At 40.8% G+C, this 21,452-nt stretch overlaps 3 protein-coding genes across 3 annotated transcripts; 2 read left to right on the forward strand and 1 right to left on the reverse strand.

The window, feature by feature from the left end:
- Positions 1–525: 525 nt before the first annotated feature.
- On the reverse strand, positions 526–2,859 carry MELLADRAFT_108332 (uncharacterized protein; the record flags this gene model as incomplete). The annotated part of the gene is made up of 6 exons (XM_007412289.1): positions 526–750; positions 817–1,068; positions 1,159–1,241; positions 1,307–1,800; positions 1,880–2,118; positions 2,182–2,859. The coding sequence occupies 6 exons, from the start codon at positions 2,857–2,859 to the stop codon at positions 526–528; spliced, it is 1,971 nt and encodes a 656-aa protein (XP_007412351.1).
- Positions 2,860–6,669: 3,810 nt separating this feature from the next.
- On the forward strand, positions 6,670–7,657 carry MELLADRAFT_78301 (uncharacterized protein; the record flags this gene model as incomplete). Its single annotated transcript, XM_007412111.1, has 3 exons — positions 6,670–7,036; positions 7,116–7,397; positions 7,485–7,657. Coding segments are annotated over 3 exons (795 nt in total), but the record flags the coding sequence as incomplete, so codon positions are not given.
- Positions 7,658–9,882: 2,225 nt separating this feature from the next.
- Positions 9,883–10,750, forward strand: MELLADRAFT_64780 (uncharacterized protein; the record flags this gene model as incomplete). Its single annotated transcript, XM_007412112.1, has 2 exons — positions 9,883–10,306; positions 10,695–10,750. 2 exons carry the CDS (start codon positions 9,883–9,885, stop codon positions 10,748–10,750), a joined length of 480 nt encoding a protein of 159 aa, XP_007412174.1.
- Positions 10,751–21,452: the final 10,702 nt, after the last annotated feature.

Here is a 21,452-nt window from a genome sequence, read left to right on the forward strand (position 1 = left end):
AAAAATAGGCCACCAGGTTGTTTCACGACGGCAGCTCAGCTAGGGATCCGGTCAGGCGACGTCAAGCCGACATAAGAAGCTGGGTCAACTGGATTTTCTTGGACCTGGATCTACTTTGAGAGCCGCTATTCATTTACAACTTGAATCAACATGCTCATCAAGAGTCATCATCATCATCTCATTGAGTGATACATAAAAGTGAGCAAGATTTCAAGAGTTCTCTAAAGAATGTTTACTGAAGGATTATTACAATTTGGGCCCCTTACGACACAATCTAGTTTTGTAACTGTTTTGATCTCTTACAACTCCTTCAAATAAATTATAAAATGAATTCTATAATGCTGTATACTAAATTTTCAAATCGAAAAAATGATCAATTATTCCAATAAATCCTTGTCAGCCCAATGATATGCATTCTGATATTCAAATTCCGAATTTGAACAATTAGAAAAAATCTCAATGAATTCGAGGGTTGAGATGCATTGATATGTGATTGGAATTTGAACAAGCCAAAAAAAAATGAATTCATCTTGATGAGTTCCAACAGTATCTTTGAAAGCATTGACTGCAAAGACCTTCCCTTGGAATTTTCTGTCGTTCTCGAGACCTATCAACCACAGCGCAGGCGAGACATGCGGACCAAAGTGGATCACGAAATACTCGGTTTTTGATATTGTCGGCGCTAGGGAATCCTCGATAAGCGACTTCTGAAGCTGCACCAACAAAAGCTTCGACTTGTCTACGTGGATACTAAGAATGGAATTCTCTCAGATTTCAGATCTACTAGATTTTTATGAAAGAGATTGGTTATCTTACCTGGATTTGATCTACTGATGTGTTTGTGATACCAGCTGATCCATCTAGAGGGGCTGAATTAGGTAGCCATACGATCAACGGGGCGGCCGTCTCGTCACAACCGAAAAAAATCGGATGCGATCTTATCTTCTCGTACTCCACTTCCGAACTTGGTACGCGAGGAAAATTGTAGGCACCTGACATAAGCTGAGCTCTGGCGAATGTGGCTTGTAGCGAATTCCCGGTGGCATAATTTGATCCTGCTGCTGCATCCTATATGATATGCCAAAATACTTGCATTAGAAGCTGAACATGTAAGGGTAGATAGCAAGGCGTGGTAGTAAGTATTGAGGGGGTACTGACCTTAGTTAAGCTGATTGAGTCGATACCAATGATAATGTCTACTTTTCGGGCTGGGATCAGCAGTGGGAGATAGGGTGTCACAGCTGTAAAGAGCATTTTATGTAAATCAGACTAGTGAGATGATCTGAGGGTAGGATATCAATCTTACCACCATCGTAACCTCCGTCAAGGAGCCGAAGATCGGTGGATTCTCTGTCCAGATAAGTATTGGTCCCAACCTGATAGAAAGGATTGGGGACTGAGGCTGTGTCGAGAGATATACCAGGTTGAGAGCTTGCAAAAGTGTTGTTAATGGAGGTGATGATATTGTGTACTGAACTCTGGTTAAAGAAGTAAGCTGTACTGATGTTGAGTTTTGGAAATATATTACTGGAGATAGCAGCAAGATAACTAGCTTGATCAAAACCTTGAGCGCACTTCTGAGATGTTAAATTTCCACTTTTTAAGCGAGTACCTAGATATTCTGTTGGTATAAAGCTAGCCAAGTTTGCATCCCAACTTCCTGACTCTATTGGTGTGAATTCGTATGCGGTGTTCGTCAATGGGACGAAAGCCCCAGGTTGCAGTTTTTTGTCTTGGCCAGGTGAGATCGGGAGAGCCGTGATGATAGGGAAAGGTTGTTCAAAACGTTGAAAGCTGGAGCTGAGCGTAGAAAAGAAGGATATGCAAGTAAGCCACCATATCAAGATTCCGCTCTTCGTATTTGAGCAAAATTCCTTACACTTTTCTGATACTCGAGAAAGTGACATCTACACCGTGTGGTAGAGATTGATCAAAGAAGTTATGTTCCGTGGTTCCATTGATGATACGATAACGAAGCAGTAATGACCAAAAGTCTACCATGGTGACATGAAATCCAGCCTTGGACTTTTGGGCCATTTTTGCCATGATATCGGCCAAATAATTTGCATTCTTCTCTGCAATTCCTTTTCCATCATCAACTGTTTGATTATCGGCAGGCTGATAGAAAAAGTTGACATCAATTTTCGAACAAAGAACTCATGATCATCAAACTCAACTCACACTGAACAAATCATATTGAACCAAAAAACTTCCAAAGTGGTTTTCTTTGTTTAGATTCTGTTTTGGATTCTTTGAAAGGGCTGTATCATATAATGATGGATAATTAGCCTGAGAGAGAGCAGTGACCACCCAAGCACCACCACTGAGACCGACTATATAATCGCTGGCTTGTAAAAGTCCACCCGTACCAACATCAGATGAAGTTTTGTTTCTTGCGTCGAATGCATTCAAAACACCGCTCGAATACAATGCCGCGCGGAATCCTCCACCAGAAGCTGCCAATGCAGTACGAGGTAGGATGTTGAGATTCTTTGATGTGAGTATAGTATCGAGATAGGCAGGTATTACATTATTACTGGATACAGTATGGTTCCAATCACCTAGTTTTCGGCGGGTATTCGCATCAACTGCCGGTGCAGCTTTCAAAGATTGTTTTACATTGCGCAGATAAGTCCTGTAAGCTGGACCCGCTACTTGTTGACGACGGCGCTGGAGGTAATCAACTTCAGATGGATTCAATTTCTGAGAGCCTTTTGTACCGGCATTTCTAAGTGTGAAATTGCCTGGACATTGAATGTGAGCGATGGTGGCCGCATGGTTGGGAAAGGATAAAGTATAGACAAAGAAGAATAAATAATTGAGGGCGAGAAAAGTTGAACAGTTGGAAGATTTAAACATTTTGACAGCCAGCTATGAGAAGAAAGAAAGAATGAGGAGACCGGATGGTTGTAGGATAAGTGTCGTGGTGAGTAAATGCACAAGGAATCAAATCAGTTCATTTGAGTGAATAACATAACATCGTAAGAAAAAAATTGATGAGAGGAGAATTGAAGTTGAACTCTGTAAGAGATCAAACTTGGTGATAGAGTGAAGACCGAGAACTGCACGGAAGCCTGCTTCATTGAATGAATGCTCACTCATTCAAATTCTTTCGATTTCGATATATTCCATCATCGATACTTCAAAAAGGGGGGTTCCAGGGCCTATACCCTAACTACATTCTTCACTTGAGCAAATCAAATCGTTTTTTACATTTAGGTTGATCATGACGATGTTGTGATGCATAAGTCACCAACCCCCCCTTCATTCAACGAGCCAGGCTGATTGAAGATTTTTGCAAAGTATGAGCAGGTACGACTGACCCACCTCGGGCGTCAGGAAAGTACACTTGGACAATGTGGCACGTGATCGTCCCACGGGATTCGTGTATTTTCATGCTGATCGTCTTATTACACATGAATCTGATTCCGCATCTTCAGGCCATACCCACCAGTTCTTTTGGAAGTGTACGTCGACCACGACGTCCCTTCCAAGATTTAATGACTGCCAGTGGTAGCTCTGTGGTCATATGTTTTCCGCCAGAATCGAGTGAAATTCCAAAACTAGGATCAATCTGCACTTAACCAAGGCCCCTTCATCGAGCGAGCAATCCTCACCCCAGGAGAGGGTCCCACGGCGCGCGTGGTGGGGCTTGTGTTAATCTAGGGATCAATCCGGGTGTGAGAAAAAAAAACCTTGCTCAAGTTTTCTACCTTGTGGGTCAACCCAAGGTGTACGAGGAGGTCTCACCAGATGAAGATGACATCGCGCTCTCATGCAAGACCTTAACTTAACTGGATCCCACAGTCAGACATATGTTCTTGCAAAATCAGGGTTCGTGGTGTACTGTTGGTGACGGTGAGCAGTGAGACATTGTGCTGGATGGCCCGCTTTATCAATGTCTCACTTGAAGGTTCACATCAATTGTATCACTGACTGTAATGCAACCAGGCGTCATCCAGGGTGGCAATGTGGAACAATAGGGGCTCTCAAACCTGACCTGGTTTTCAAAAACCCAGTTGACCCAGTTGACCCAGTTGACTTTTTGGCAGTAACTTTGTATATAAATTTGAAATTTATTGACAGCTCCCAGCCAAAAAGTCAACTGGGTCAACTGGGTTTTTTGAAACCGGGTCAGGTTTGAGAGCCCCTAATATTGTGCTATTTTGAATGTGAAGTCAATATCAAACCTCTCTGTGCGTAACCAAACAGGTCTTTATTTCATATATCTTCAGTCCAACCTCATATTGTGAAGTTAATAGTTATCATATTCTCATAATTAACTGGTTCTATCCCTAAATAAGTCATCAGGATAGTATCAAGTATATATAACATTTCAAGAGCCACAAGCAAAATAGTAGATGTATTATTAACTTGTGGAAGCAACACAAGGCATCAATAGAATATTTGTTCTATATTGTCATTAACTTGTGCAAGCAAATCTACACATCAGTATATCAATGTTAATATATTCTCAATAAGTCCTCAGGATAGTATAAAGTTATATAAGATTTCAAGGGCCATTATCCTTCAACTTATGCATGATTGTAAACAGCAAAGAACAATCCACTTGTACAAGCAAAACATGTCATCCGTCTGATGTGTAATATATATTCTCCTTACATCAACTTGTGTGTGCAAGCCAAATAAGTCATCAGTATAGTATATATATGATATCAACAGAAAGAGTTATCAATGATTAACTTATGCAATTGATCAAAGGGAAACAATCAAATATGGCAAGCAAGAAAGTTAACTGCAAGAACCATAAGAAGAAACATATTTACCAAAGTAAACAGTTGTTCATTTGAATCAAACAATACAAAAGTATCCTATATAGTAAGCATAAAACCATGTTGGCAATGATATAATAATATATAATTGCCAACAGCACTCATATAGATATTTATAGATTCTTGACTAAATCTATACTTGGTCATTCAATACAACATCAGTTTACTTTATTCATGACTGGATTGTAAACATTAGCCCAATAATCTTTACTGAGGTATACATCTGTCTCTAGTGTATGTATCCTCAATTTGGTACAGTCAAACCTGTGCAATTGCATAATTTGGGTGGAAGACTTTTCCTATGCATTTTGACGGGTTATGCAATTCCATTGTCTAATTTGGCGGTAAAAAGTATCAAGATCTAGGAATTTTTCTATGCATTGTCACAGGTTATGCTGCTGCATCTGCGCAGGTATGCATTTGCACAGGTTTGACTGTATGTATATTTTCATTTTGTTAACGCGCGCAAGCAAAACAAGTCATCAGTATAGTATATATATGATATAATAAGCCACAGTGATCAGTAAATGAACACTTTGTTTCCTTTGATTACCCATTACAACAGTGGACTGACAATCTTTAATGGTAATGACAAGTGATTGATTGTCTGAATTGAAATGGCTTGTCATATAACTTACGCACACATGAGTGTAAAAAGATGGTGTACCATAAGATATCAAAAGCAACAGTTATCATATAATCAACTTATGCATGTTTGTAAACAGCAAAGAAGTATCATCTAGCATCATCTAGCATCCAAAATTCTGAGTCGATGAGGTATTTAAATCCATTAATAAACATAGCTACACTTTACACTCATAGATTGCCGAGAATAAATATATCTTGTATGGACTTGCGTCTGGAAAGGAAAGATGCAAAGGTATTTCTAACATTTGTCTCTATAAAATTTTATTAGTGATTCAAATACTAATGTCTTTAATAATTCACATACTAATGTTTTTATTATAGGATGTACATAAGAGCACCTTTCCTACAACACTTACAGGATGATCAATGTTATTTATCAACCAGTACCACAAACAAAGTATGTCAACCTTTTTTTCTATGTAACTATCAACTCCAAGATAATGTAAAGGCCAGTTTGAATGAATCTCACCAAATTTATGACCAAAACTACAGATTGTAGAACATGAGCATCAAGATGTTGTGTTATTTGGATTTTGGATTGGTTCATTATCACAGTTGGTAAAGAGATCAGTGTAAGACATTGTTTGGGACCCAAGTCTTAGTCTTATATTTTTTGATAGAAGGCTGGTCATATCACATATGAAAATCACTATTGAGACACACATGAAACCATAATCAAAATGAGAAACGGAAAACACAAAAACACCACAGATAAACTGAATAATTGTATACAATAAATTAGGAACAGTCTACACTTGTTCTTCCCTGGGCTTCTTTTGCCAAGACCGCTCCTGTGCAGAAGTGTGTGGCATGTCTTGATAGAAAAATTGGAGGGCGGAAACAGAAGCCAAAGCAAAGAATCACTAAACTCTGCCTTACTAATACCTCTGCAAGCCGCATGCAAGCCGCAGAAACTCTGGCTGGCCCAGAATAGGTGTCAGCATGAGCATACAGCGCAAGTGATATGCACAGAGGCGGAGATTGGAGATTGGGCCAGGACCCCGGCTAACTCCTATGACCCCTAGGGACGAAAAAGGAATGAATCGGGCCCTCTGATTTTTGCTAGGTTAGGGATGAAAAAGGAATGATCCGCCCCGGCCCCGGCCCTATGTTAGGGACCTCAAGGAATGAATGTGATTCGGGCCAATTTCTGTTTTTTAAATGTTACCGATGTACCAGGAATGAACTGCTTGGTAGCTGAGTGAAAAAATCCTTAAGCATCAAAGCAAAAAAACATTAACACTTCATAATCGACATGCGTTCATACAAAGAAATAAAGAAGGAGATCATACATCTATCACAGAACTGCGAGTTTATCCGTGCAGCTACCACAAATGATCTCATCTATACCAGCTTCAAATCACCACCTCAACTCGCTGAATCAGAACAAGACGTAGGCATCTTTTGGTCAGTGAACACCAAAATGAACAAAATATGTGGTGTCAACAACATTCAAAATGAACTATTCACGGGTCTTCATGGCGTGGAGAACCTCATGGGCTGGCTTGACAAAGCACGAGAACATCCCACCTGGGATCGAAATTCTGAAAAACTCTTGTTGACAACACTGGAAGTCATACACAAGCATCTGATTGGTGAGTTACAGCTTCTCATTCAAGGCTGTCCCTCATGTCCACCCCACTAACATGTCATCTCATCAAATTTCCACTTTAGATCACGGAGCTGTGCTTCCTGAACCACTTCTGTGTACTTCAAAGGAGAAATCCAATGCCACTTCAACCTCTGTTACCAAAAATCCCACCAGCTCTACCTCGAGTGTTACAAAAGGTGTCAAAGGTCTACCTTCAAGATGCCCAAACGCCACACCAGGTGCTCCTTGTACTATGTGTCGCGTGGATCAGACTACCAATAAGAAGCTCTTCCGCTGTCACTGCGGTGAATCCATCACAACACCCGGTGGTCGCACACAGAATGTGCTAGTCCATTGGTCATCTGGCAAGTGGATTTTTCACAAAAATTACAGTTAAAGTGAAGTCTGACTTCTTTTTCACTATTAACTTCAACAATTTTTCTTTGTATTAGGATCTTGTAAAAAAAAGGTTGATGCCATGCGTCAACAGCCTTCGATTGGTGCTTTCTTGGGAACAAAGCGACCTGCCCCAGAAATCAACGATATCAGCCCCAAAGAGCATGAAGCCAAACGTCGAGCATGGCAGACACCATGTTGTGGATTGAACGATGAGACTTGGTCGCGTCCAAAGGCTAAGTACCCAATAATAGATTGCATAATTGGATCAACTACCATATTCCACGGGGCTCCCCGGCGCGATCTACTCGCTATTTCAATCTTCAAGGTCCCTGAAAGCGAATTAACTGCTGAACAGAAAGCCAAGTTGACTCAAGAACGACATGCTCGAGCTACCTGGCGAATCGATCGACACGCCGAAGTCAAGTCGATTTTCTCAACCAAATGTCTTGGGGTGATCCTCAAGCAAGCCGGGGTAGACTCGCCGGTCTGTACTGAATGTCTTGCAATTCGAAACGATGGAAGTCTTAAACACGCTCTGAACAAACCCTGTGCAACCCCTGAATGCCGGAAATTCATTAGGGATGACTACACTGCTGAAGATGTGTATCATGCTGCTCGACAGGATTGTCCAGACTTTGATCTTGCTGCTACTAGTCTAGAGAAAGCGACGAAATTGGGAGACAAAGAATTCTTCCAAGTCTTTGCCCATCGAGGAGCAATTGGAGCATTTGATCATCTCGACATTTTCAAAGGACTTCTTAAAGCAGTTGCTGTACGAACCGAGCGAACTTCAGCTGGGAAGGGGACAACTGGGATGCAATTTCAATCCTACTTCGATGATTTTGTGATGACACTTGCTGCCATGAGCCCCAAGGCTGCTCAATTTTTTACCGAGAACTTTGCTGGTCGTGGGTTACGCAGTCAGCGTCATTTGAGAGCCGCTACCGGAATGCAGCTTGCACATGGTCTTTGTCAACAAAACTTTACTCGACTGGTGGATGCTCTCAACGCAATCGGTTACAAAGGTCCTCTTGCCGCTGGATCAGATGAAACAAAGTGTGAACAGACCTTACGTGTCCACAACGACTATGTGGTGGGTGCTCATGGTGGACCGATCAAGATTACATCAACTGAACAATTGACAAAGACATGCAAAGAGCTTCTGGAAAAAAACGAGCTATCTTCCAAGGTATCTAGGTACTATACACACCCTTGTCTATTACAATCAAAGCTAACTATTGCCTTCTGTAGTTACGATCATATGTTGTTCAGGTACCTCTGCCCAACATGCCAAGCTATGTTGTTGCCTTACTCCCTAGCCGAGGAAATGAAAATGCAAATGATGTCGCACAACTGCATGATACCTTCCTAGCTCTAGCCAAGGATTGTGGCTTATCAATCTTGTCAATTGGAGCCGATGGTGCTGCCACCGAAGTCTCAGCACAGGCCAAACTAATCGAAAAAGCCGCAGGTCATTTGGAATTCAATTTTAAAGATGTTGACCTTCACATCAAAATTCCTCTCTTTGGTCGGCAACGCAAACCCCTAATCGCAGTTCAGGATCCTAAACACGCTCAAAAAACCGGTGCAAATCAAATCCTTTCGGGTGCTCGACTCATCTCATTTGGCTGTTACTACATCAGCATTGGTCAGCTTGCCCTAGTCATTGAAAATGCAAACTCTTCGCTTTACCAGAAAGATGTTTTCAATGTTGATCGGCAAGACGACGGCCGAGCATATCGAACCTTCAACGATGAAACATTCAAACTTGCAATTTCACTAGATGACTGTATCGGCCTTGCCGTGTATCTCTATATCATCGGTGAAGCTTGTGATGCTTGGCTGAATCAAACTATGAGCCATGAAGATCGACTCTTATCAATCTTTACATCTTATTATTTCATAGAAAGATGGGAAGTATACCTTCAGGAACGGCAGAAGGATTCACCGGGCCTCATGTCTGTCGATCGTAACGGAATCTCACACGAGTCTTTCAAGACTTTCAAGCATCTTGCGATATCTTTACTCATGTTAATTCTAGCTCATCGCGAATTCTACCCAGATCATCCACTCATGCCTTGGAAGCACGGAACCGAAGCGTGTGAGCATATATTTGGATGGATGCGTGTCATCTTGCCCAACTTCACATTTCTGGATGCAATGCAGATGATGCCTAAAATCTTTACCATCATCAAAAACATCATGATGAAGAGGGTAAAAATGCCCACTGGTGAACACATCCACTCAGGTCAGTTTTTTTACTCATTTATGTTTAAACTACTCTGACATGATTCCTTTTACATCGATCTAGGGTCTCAATACTCCTGGAATCAAGCAAGCACTGATAGTACATCTTCATCTCATCTTGCTACCTTTCCAAGTGACGAAAGGATCAATCGTATACTATCACTAGCAAAGAATCGTTCCAAATCGCTACTTGAGTTCACCGGCATGCAAGAAAATCATGATGGTCCGCCGGTGCCTCCGAGTTCTACCCAGGACGATCCCGATGAAGTCGATCCTTTGGAATTGTTTCAAGTAGCACCACCTGAAACAAATATTCTAACACCCCATATAGTGATTGATGCGGAAACCGATGACGCGGTTAAGGAGTCGGCTGCTATGATTGGACGACGTCATGACCTGGACAGTCAATTAGAAGATCTAGGCCTGAATGACGATACAATCGAGTCAGACTATATAGATGCTGGTAAAAGATCTTTGCAAGAGATCAAAGCGTCAGATTCTACTGTTCAACTAGCTTTGAATCAAGTCAACCTTACATACGAAGCTTCTCAATATTTTGTTGATTTGGATGGAATGCTCAATCAGGAGCTTCTGTTGAATCTTCGAGTGAAGCATGACTCACAAGTTGGTAGGAAGAAGGGAAACGAACGCAGGAAAAAGCAGCCTCCAGAGAACAACTCCTCAGCTCCTGATGTTAATGAAGTACCGGGTAAAATTGATCCAAGGACCTGTAGCAAGATTGTTGCATCAATTGTCAAAAACGCCAAAGGCCTTGAGAAAGTTGTAGCTAGGATTCACCGGTGGAACATACATGTACCATTATCCATGCATCGCCTTAAGATCAATGCACCTTCAAATATTACTATCCCAACGCAAACACTTTTCAATGAAGGTTCAGTTTCACAAACCAATCCACTTGAACCTGGTAAATTCGTGGTAGTCATCAAGAAAAAACTATGTCTTTACTCACTTTTTTGTGATTAACTGCTCTACTAATGACTGTTTCTTTTTGTTAGAAAATATACATCGGAAAGATCCTAGAGATTTATGCGTACAAGAATGGACATCATGAGTGGCAAACAACTGCCAGCTCTCGTGACAAGTGAAAAGCGACAAATCTCCTTTGTCGAGATACCTGAATTCCCGTGACAGTTTCTAGAAGTGAGTCTCAATCACTTCTCGTCACAATACCTGAAACACTAACCTGAATTCCCGTGACAGTTTCTAGAAGTGAGTCTCAATCACTTCTCGTCACAATACCTGAAACACTAACCTATAAGGTTTGTTCAGGTCACAATATAAAATAAGGAAAAGGGTCGACGCGATGAGTTCAGTAAGATTCTTTTCCTTTCCGTAAGAAGACGGATCAATTTCACCTGAATTCCCGTGACAGTTTCTAGAAGTGAGTCTCAATCACTTCTCGTCACAATACCTGAAACACTAACCTATATAGAACAAAAGATAGAAATAGACAAGTACAAAAAGGACACTACTTGTTAGATGAAGAGAATAGAAAGAATAGACCAGTTGACTATGTATCTGACCTATAAGGTTTGTTCAGGTCACAATATAAAATAAGGAAAAGGGTCGACGCGATGAGTTCAGTAAGATCTAGCGTTGACAATGATTCAGATGAAAAAGAAAAAGATAACATCACAGTATGATAATTAGTAACAGTCATATTGAAGATCAAACTAATGGAGAGTAGAGACTATTGATGATAATGTAGTGAAGGGGTTGAACTTACTCTTTTCCTTTCCGTAAGAAGACGGATAAAGGAAAAGAGTATTAGCGCGAAAAGGGGGAGGCGCAATTTAAATAGGGATCATTTAAGTTTGAGTCTGACATCTTAAGTTTGAATAAAACTACTGTATTTTAGTATGTAAAGTGATTTGATACTTAGAGTCTTATTCACCTTTCACCACGGCTGAAACCTAGGTACGAGAGACTGAGGTGTCTCTCAACACACCCCCTGTTTCAGCTGTCCGTGTATGACTTCTAAACCAATTTGATGACACAATTCCTTGAATGGTCCGGGGTGAAGTGGTTTTGTTAATGTATCAGCAAACATGTTCTTTGTACTAATATGCCTAAGCTTGATTAAATTCTTCTCCACTTGTTCTCTTATCCAATGGTACTGCACTTCTATGTGCTTTGTTCTTGCGTGAAAAAAAGCTTTCTTGGTCAAGGATACTGCACCTGTACTATCGCTGCATAGAACCGTGGCTTCAGATTGAGGTAGTGAGATGTTTGACAATAATCCTCTAAGCCATACTACTTCTTGACCAGCCTCTGTTGTAGCTTTGTATTCGGCCTCGGTTGATGATAGAGAAACGGTGGGCTGTAAACGACTTTTCCAACTTACAGCAGCTCCGTTAAGTTTGAATAGATAACCGGTAGTTGATCGTCGTGTGTTCGGATCACCAGCCCAATCTGAATCAGTGTGGCATTCAGGATAGCACCAGCTCTGATTCCCTTCGATAACATTGTCTTGAGGTGAATAATGTAGTCCTAAGCATTGAGTACCTTTCAAATATCGAAGTACGTGTAATCCCATCTGCCAGGCTATAGTTGAAGGTCGTGAAAGATGTTGAGACAGAGCACCTACTGCATAAGCAATATCCGGCCTTGTACCCTGAGCAATGTACATTAGGCTACCCACCAAGCTGTTATACGGAAGGTTAGATTGTTTGAATTTGATAACGTCAGAGTCGGTGGCTTTCATGATCTTTGTGCCGCCTGGAAAAGGAGTCGAAGCTGGTTTGCTATCTTCAGCATGAAATCTTTCCAGTACCGTCTGGATGAAAGCTGATTGACTTAAAGCATAACCCCCATTGTCTGTGGAGTAGATCTCAATACCAACAACGCAATGTGCCGGACCCAAGTCCTCCATCTTCCACTTCATCTTCAGCAGGGATTTGATTTCATCTATTTTATCTCCGGTGATTGCCATATCATCGACGTGGAGGTAGAGTAAAGTTTCCAAACCTTCTTCATCTTTACCATACCAAAGACAAGCATCATGGGGGTTTTGAATTAGACCAATACTTAATAATTTATCTTTAACTTCGTCACTCCAGCATCTAGCGGACTGCTTGAGGCCATACAACGCTTTCTTCAGTCTAGCTACCTTCCCGTTTGCTCGCTCAGAGTCGTATCCTTCAGGTAACTCCAGATAAATTTCCTCCTTGAGATCACTATTGAGAAATGCGGCTATAGCATCCATTTGCTCAATAGACCAATTCTTAGCTGCTGCAACTGCTACAAGGATACGAAATGAAGCTAGACGGCCAGTGGGTGCGAAAGTATCATTGAAATCTATGCCTTCCGTTTGAGTATAACCTTTTGCTACATATCTTGCCTTATGTTTAGATATTGTACCATCGGGATGAACTTTATATTTGAAATGCCAACGCCCACCTACTACAGGTGCATTCTTTGGTCGGTCCACAATTTCCCACACTCCCATGTTCATAATGTTCTGCATCTCCTTGTCACACGCAGCTTTCCATTTGTCAGCATCGGGCATCTTCATAGCCATTTTATAACTCTTTGGTTCAGCCCTAGCCTTCATAGCTTCTCGACACATGTACACTTTTGATAAGTGAGAGGATTGTGAGATTTTTGGTACAAAACTTCTCATAGGTGGAGCTTCAGCCCAGTCTGATTCTCCTGGAGCGTAACGCTGGACAGGACGATGATCGCGAGTTGATCGTCTAGGCTCATCTTGCACGGATGGTTGAATAGTTGTTGTCTGGTCTTTGGTATTAGAGATTGGATCTTCTTCAACGGGAGGTTCATCCTCATGATTAATCGGAGGGGTTTCTAAGATAGTCTTAGGAGTGAGACTCTCCATCAACATATCATCTTTGTCATCCGTTAAATCAGGACGAGTCATAGTGTTCTCGTTTGGTTCATTTTCTGGCTCGTTCCTTTCTGTGGGTTCAAGCGGCAGATCTTCGATAAACAACCAATCAGGGTTGTCTTCGGCATCCTTAAGAAAAGGGAAAACAAGGGGTTGAAAAGTCACGTCGTGACTGGTATGGATTTGATTTGATTCTTGGTCCAAGATAATGAAATTGTGATTATCCTCCGCCACTCCAATCAGGATACCTGGACGGGAGACAGCCTCAAACTTTCCTCCTCGAATTTCTTTTCGAATGTGGCGGTAAGCAAGGCACCCGAAAGGAAGAAAGCGTTTCAAACTCGGTTGTCTTCCTTTCCAGAGGGCGTAGGGAGTAGTTTTAAGATTCAGTGAAGTTGTGATAGTTTGATTCTGTAACATGACAGAATATGAGACCGCGTGATACCAGTATTTAATTGGTATGCATGACTGTATCATCATGCAACGAGCTTTTGTGTTGATTGTTCTATTTGAACGCTCAGCCACGCCGTTCTCTTCCGGAGTGTGAGGAGACGTAACACGAGTGATGATACCCAAGTCTTCCAGGTATGGAGTAAGGAGCCCGTTGATGAACTCGCCTCCTCCATCAAATGAGAACATCTTAAGTTTCTCACCCGTCTGTCTCTCGGCAAAACTGATGTATCGTTTGAAGACTTCAAAGACGGTCTCGGCACTTTTGTCTGGTAGGCCAAAAGAGACTCGGTAACTACTATAATTGTCTGTGAACAATATATAGTATTCCTCTTGGTTGACAGAAGAAGTTCTAATTATTCCACTCAAATCCACGTGCACATTTTCTAGGAATTTGATAGCTCTAGGCCTAGTGGATGAAAATGGTAGGCGATGATTTTTCGCTAAAGGACATACTGGACATCTTGTTATTATTTCAAAATCATTTGTAGTGACAGTTTTAGGAAGTACATCATCAAGATAACCAAGGCTCCACATTCTTTTTAGGTACTTTTCACTTGGGTGGCCTAATGAATAGTGTAGTTTCAAAATTGTGAGTTGATTCGACTTTGATATTGATGATAGATGTGAACGATGACTGACCGGTGATCTTATGGCCACGTACATCATACTGCCTTCTCCGATAAATTGTCCTATGAATAGCTCCTTCTTCCCATGATTGATTCGAAAATGAGGATCTTCTAGCACAGTCGTAACAGCACCAGCTCTCAGCAAACGACCTCCAGCGATGAGGTTTCGGGATAAATCGGGTACATATAAACAATCCTTCAGCTTGATGATTTCTCCTTTAGAATTTAATAAGTTTACATTCCCAATTGAGTGGATATCGAGAGTAGCACCTCCTCCGGCGAGATTCAATTTAGCACCGGGGTCATGATTTTCCATTAATGTAGCGGATTCGAATAAGCTCGCATCATGAAACATGTGATGCGAAGCTCCGGTATCGATCAGAGCGACTGAACCACATTTATCTCCAGCACAGGTTACTTGAGGATCGGCCGAGCATGAAAACTTTCCATCAATCTCTACTCGGTAACTAACTTCTCTTTCTTCAAGTTTGAGATTTTCAAAAGCCATATCGAGTTCTTCTGAATTTGGGAAATCAGAAAGATTAGAATGATGATTTAATCCTCTGGCTAGATGAGCACCTCGGCCACCGCGACCTCTACCACAAAAACCACCACGACCTCCACCACGGCCACCACGTGGATACTTGATCCATTCTCCAGATTCTTGTTTGGATCGTTTCCATGACTCCATTTTGCTGGCATTGTTAGGGTGATGGTAACATTCCAACTGATCGTGAGGTTTTGTTGGATGGTCCTGACCTAGGCATTTAGTCTTACTGCAAGTTTGCCATCTTCCAGTCCGGCGGCTTTTACTGGCTTCGGAAGATTCTGCGATACGACTAGACTGTTGCCGATTGGAGGAAAACATTTTTCGAGTTTGGTAGGTTTTCTTCAATTCGGTTTCGAGGTTTCGGAATTTGACATGACCTGCGTCTAATAAATCACAGCCTTTTTCAGCCCAGCTTTGGTTGAGTGATCGGACAAATTGGCGAGCCTGTTCTTCTTCGGACATTTCACCGTTTGAACCTAGGTAAGCGTCAACTTTGGCTCTGAAGATATCAATATATTCTAATAAGTCTTTTGAGGAGGTTTGAGACAAATCAGTGATTTCGCTTCGTAACATGAGTTTGACCGACTCTGAATTACTGATATGATATTCGCGGATCGTCTTCCACAGTAAAGAAGGCGACGGTATCGTAATTTTAATATCGTTCTCAAATTTTGATATCATTGATATAAATCGAGTGGACTGAATAAGATCAATACTAGATAGTAGCCAGTAAAACAAGGCTTTCTTGGTGGCTGATAAGACTTCGGGGTCCATACCCGTACCTCCAGCATCTTCTGAGTCAAGATAATGGTCATAGGACGTGGCCATTAATCCAAAACGAATCGCGTCGGACCAGGCAACATAGTTGGATGTTGATAACTTGATGTTGATGGTAATCTTATGTAAGATTGAATTCATTTTGATTGACTGACGTTGAGCGGGCGTATCGGTGTCAATTGGTGCAGTGGCAGCCATATTAGCGGATGGGACAGTAGTATGCGCTGAATGAGCTGATTCGGATGAATTTGAATTCTCTGATTGATCTTCTGTCTGAGATCCGGCGTAAGTCTCGTCGGTATCCTCTGAGTATGGAGCTGGGGTGGATGCAGGTGTTGGTAACTGGGAATCGTCAAGTGCTTCTTCTCTTCCTGACATGGATTTGCGTTTCGAATGAAATAACTAAGAGCTGAACCAAGCTCTCGCTACCATGAAAAGCGACAAATCTCCTTTGTCGAGATACCTGAATTCCCGTGACAGTTTCTAGAAGTGAGTCTCAATCACTTCTCGTCACAATACCTGAAACACTAACCTGAATTCCCGTGACAGTTTCTAGAAGTGAGTCTCAATCACTTCTCGTCACAATACCTGAAACACTAACCTATAAGGTTTGTTCAGGTCACAATATAAAATAAGGAAAAGGGTCGACGCGATGAGTTCAGTAAGATTCTTTTCCTTTCCGTAAAAAGACGGATCAAATTCACCTGAATTCCCGTGACAGTTTCTAGAAGTGAGTCTCAATCACTTCTCGTCACAATACCTGAAACACTAACCTATATAGAACAAAAGATAGAAATAGACAAGTACAAAAAGGACACTACTTGTTAGATGAAGAGAATAGAAAGAATAGACCAGTTGACTATGTATCTGACCTATAAGGTTTGTTCAGGTCACAATATAAAATAAGGAAAAGGGTCGACGCGATGAGTTCAGTAAGATCTAGCGTCGACAATGATTCAGATGAAAAAGAAAAAGATAACATCACAGTATGATAATTAGTAACAGTCATATTGAAGATCAAACTAATGGAGAGTAGAGACTATTGATGATAATGTAGTGAAGGGGTTGAACTTACTCTTTTCCTTTCCGTAAGAAGACGGATAAAGGAAAAGAGTATTAGCGCGAAAAGGGGGAGGCGCAATTTAAATAGGGATCATTTAAGTTTGAGTCTGACATCTTAAGTTTGAATAAAACTACTGTATTTTAGTATGTAAAGTGATTTGATACTTAGAGTCTTATTCACCTTTCACCACGGCTGAAACCTAGGTACGAGAGACTGAGGTGTCTCTCAACAAACCTAATACCACCCTCACCTGGATTTCACTTGATTGATTGCAAATAAAACACCGTTCTCCAACATCATCATTTCAACAGCTTTGCCTCAACCTTAATCTAAATTTATGACTCCAATTAGAGTCAATCTATCCCACCAACTTCCTTGGGCGCAACTGATCAAGCAAGTGGAATGCATCTATACCTTCATTCATCTTCAGCTTTGTTGATGATTGATTCAGTCACATCTTTTTGGTAAGTTTCCTGCTCTGATCTCCTTTCCACCATTTACAAGTTTTGATACCAATTGTGTCATTCATTTGTTTACGGATATAGTTCATTGATTGATTGTGCATAGAATCTTCTTCTCAACACTCAAGTAAGTTACTTTTTTCATTAAATCCCCTTCATGCCATTGGTAATTTTCACTTTTATTACTAATTGTCTTGGTTTATATTGTTTGCAGGTCTTATTATTTTGTTATGAACTGCATTTATCAATAGATTTCAAGGAATGTTCCTACATTGTTCTTCAATATTTCTATGGATTCAAATGTTTTTCACAATTCTTAATGATCTGATTTGATATGGTTTATCTCACAAAAAGCTTAGATGAGGCTATAGGTAACTGAGGTAGTGAAGGACCTTACTTTTTTGAAAAAGTATAATGTTATATATTCATCTGAAGATAGTTTGGGTTGGTTTTATTTTACTTTTGGCCCTGTAGGGGAAACAGAATACAATCAACTATGAGATGTTTTGGATAGGAAAAGATACCTGAAAGCTTTAAGAGAGACAAGAACATATAGATATATTCACAATAACAAATCACAAATAAAGCTGAATAATGAGTCATGATACTGTGTTTAAGACAGAACTTCAGGTGTTATTGTATTGTTCAAGTCTCAAGATATGTATGACTTGTTGACGTATTGTCTTGACTTTGGATGCAGGAGGTGGTAGTTGACTGGCTCACATTATCAGAAGAGCAATAACAATGGGGTAGAAGCATTCTTGGTCACTACTATCTGGCCTTCAGGTGCAGATGTTACTAGCTTAACACAAGCCCATGACCCCCACAGAGACGTCCCATGGAGCCTGTGGAGGGGGGGCTTGCAACTTATCAGTGATTTTTGGCTTGATGCCAAACTCACTTTGGCGGGGGGTATCCCCAGCGTCCATTTTTGCCCGCTCAGACACAACAAGCCTTCCATCATGCCTATATGAAAAAATTATAGAAGCATGTTTTTATGACCTTTTGCTCTCCTCAGAATTTCTATAGCTATCCTAGAAGCAGTTATATCATCAGTTAAAAAAAGCATTGAGATTTTGAGATTTTGGTAACTGAGACAGCTGTGATTACAGTCACTTTACACACAAGGCTTGATTTATCTCTGCTACCCCATAAGCTCTCTGCCATCCTTGTCAGAGACAGAGAGTAAGCATCCACAGTCCTCTAATTTTGGCTCAAAAACTTGTGACTCTTCACTGTCACCCCAAGCAGATATCTTCTTATCAAGGCAAGTAGATATCAAGGGCTATTATGCACAAGATGCATCAGCAAAGGACAGCTTATTCAGAATTTGTGAGTCGTTGATAGGAAACACTGCAGTGTTGATTTTGATGAAAAAACACTGAAAGTTGTGAATTTCAAATTGGTATCATGCCAAAAAATTGAAGCTGTAAGTCCCTCCTCCGCAAGCTCTGGGGGACATGCGCGGTTTGAGGAGGTACTTAGTTAAGTTAGCAGATATAAGGCTTTCACACCAGATTGTTGGTAGCGTCATTCATCAAAAAAAGCGGAGGGTGCATTGGTTGCTACAGACAGTGGCAATCACGTGATAATCATAAATAAAGTAGTCGTTTTACAGATGGAAATTGGTCATCCATTGGCTCAAAAACAGAACCATTTTGTTTGGATTAAAGTGTTGGATAATGCTGAAAGCCAACATGACGAGATGCACAAGGGTATGTCTGTGCCTAAGAATGGTTAGTTTATTCAGAGAAGGTGACTTGGATGTGTGGAGCTGATATGGGGACAGAGATTGGATTAATGGAGGACAACAAACAATTTAATTTATTATGAGGAGAGGCAAGGTGTAGATTGGCTTGAATTGTGGTCACAGAATTTTGTGTTGATACATGAAAGTACAAGGGGTGGGGTAGTACACCACCAACACAGTGCATAGACAGTCAACCAGGATATGTGGTGTCTGCAACTCAGACTGGTGTTTCACATGGTGGGCAGAGTGCAATTGGCCTGACCCAGGGGCAGCCTTTTGGGCTTGATTTTGGGGTTGGAGTGCCCATGTTAGGTTTAGGTCTATTCCACCCAGTTACCTGTGATCATGGGTGGAATCTATGTGTGTAGCACCTGAATTTCCAAATTCCATCTCTGACTGTTAATGTAATGCCCTAATTGACTACTTACTTACAGTATCATTAAATATAAAACATGCTATTTTTGATGTCCTTGAGTGTTTTTTTACTTTGTTTTACTTTTTGGGGGACTTGGCACCTCAGAGGCACACCCCAGCTCCGGCCCACTATAGGCATGCCTTTCAAAAGTTCAAAATCCATGCCCAGGCCTGCCCCAAATCCAAAGCCTGTGCCTACCACGTGACTGGTGTGGCAACAATGAGATCAATTGTCTATCATCCTGGGTCTCTGAATAAGAGGTAGATTTAGAGATCCAAGCTGAATGATACTCACAAAATCTATCATTTGACACTACATCAGTTTATTAATGATGCTTTGCAAAAGTCATTTTTGAAGTTCTTTGCAAGTAAGTGAAAATAAACTATAGTTGTTACCTATAGCTGTCTTAGGTGCAGGATTAATACCGCTGCCAGTTGTAGATCTAAATGTGATTAGACAACCCTCTGAGGTGAATATGGTGACATAGTTCTGCTTCAAGCGTCAGTTTGATGAAGGTTTATAAAAAAAAATACATGAGGCAAAGGACTTTAGTCAAATAGCTAATTTGTAAGCAATCCGTAATGCATTCTTGGATGAAAATATGAAGAAAATAGAGATACATATCTGTAAAGCAATTGGTGGTAAATACAAAAAGAAGTTCTGTGGATAGTAGTTCCAAAGTATAATGAGTATTTGTTTCAAGCCAGATAATAAATGGAGATGGATGGGGATCTTCCAGTTGAAAGGTTGATATAAAAATTGTAATGTTTGAAAAGAAATTCCTTTCTCCTTTGTTGGAAAGGTCACTTACTTTTGTAGTATTTTGATAATTGTATGGAATCTTGAATATTATTTAGTGTCTTTATTCACGGTTTGACCATGTCAATGATGGCTAGTTTCAGCCATTGCCTGGGTTTGCCAAGGTTATGGCTTGTTAGTCTAGTCAGGGAGTCTCATTAAGGAAAAAGACCCTTGACTGGTTTTCCTTCTGTTTGTCAATTATGAGCCGTTCTCAAAATGCATGATAATTATTTTTTATTTTTATTTCACTCTTGATACTGAGTGATAGTGGTGTCATATTTTTTTTAGTGTTTTGTGATATGATAGTAATTTATCTGCTCATCCGTCAGGGGTTCTGCTCTGCAAAACCTCTGAGGCTGACATTATCATTGACAGGGTTAAACTTTGGGCTTGGAGTTGTAGTGGCATCGCAGACCAACTCAGTGAAAGGAAGAATTTCAATGAGTGCGGTCAGATTGACAACAGGGATGGGAAGTAGGTGTACTAGATTGAATAGCCCACAATCACAAGTCACTGGCAGCCCAGTGTGTCAGACTCACAGCAACTTGAATCTGTTTTGAATTGATTTTGAATGGGATTTTTAGCTGACATTGTGCAGTATTTCAATTCGGCAAGTTTTAAAAATCCCTGTCAAACCACAAAAGCCAGTCAAAAGGAGTTGGTTTCAATCTGATCTCTCTGCCACATCAACTTGTAAGCAATCAAGCAAGTCACACAATTGGTCATCAACAAAAAAATCAACTTTGAGTGATTTCCAAGGATTTGTCACAATGAACTCAGCATTTATGTTTTCCATGACATCCAAGATCACCAACGGCACATCAAGAAAGTGACAAGGTAAACACATCACAACATGATCTCAGTTTTTCACTCAAAATATCAAGCGACCTTGTGTATGACTGAATTCTCCTTTTTTTGCGAGAAATCTCATTGAAAATTATGTTTGGAGAGAAGAACTACCTCAATGACATTAAAAACGCGTGATCTCTTTTAGAAACTTCAACTGACCAACC

This window comes from Melampsora larici-populina (genome assembly GCF_000204055.1).
Source record: "Melampsora larici-populina 98AG31 unplaced genomic scaffold MELLAscaffold_29, whole genome shotgun sequence".
Classification (NCBI taxonomy): domain Eukaryota; kingdom Fungi; phylum Basidiomycota; class Pucciniomycetes; order Pucciniales; family Melampsoraceae; genus Melampsora; species Melampsora laricis-populina.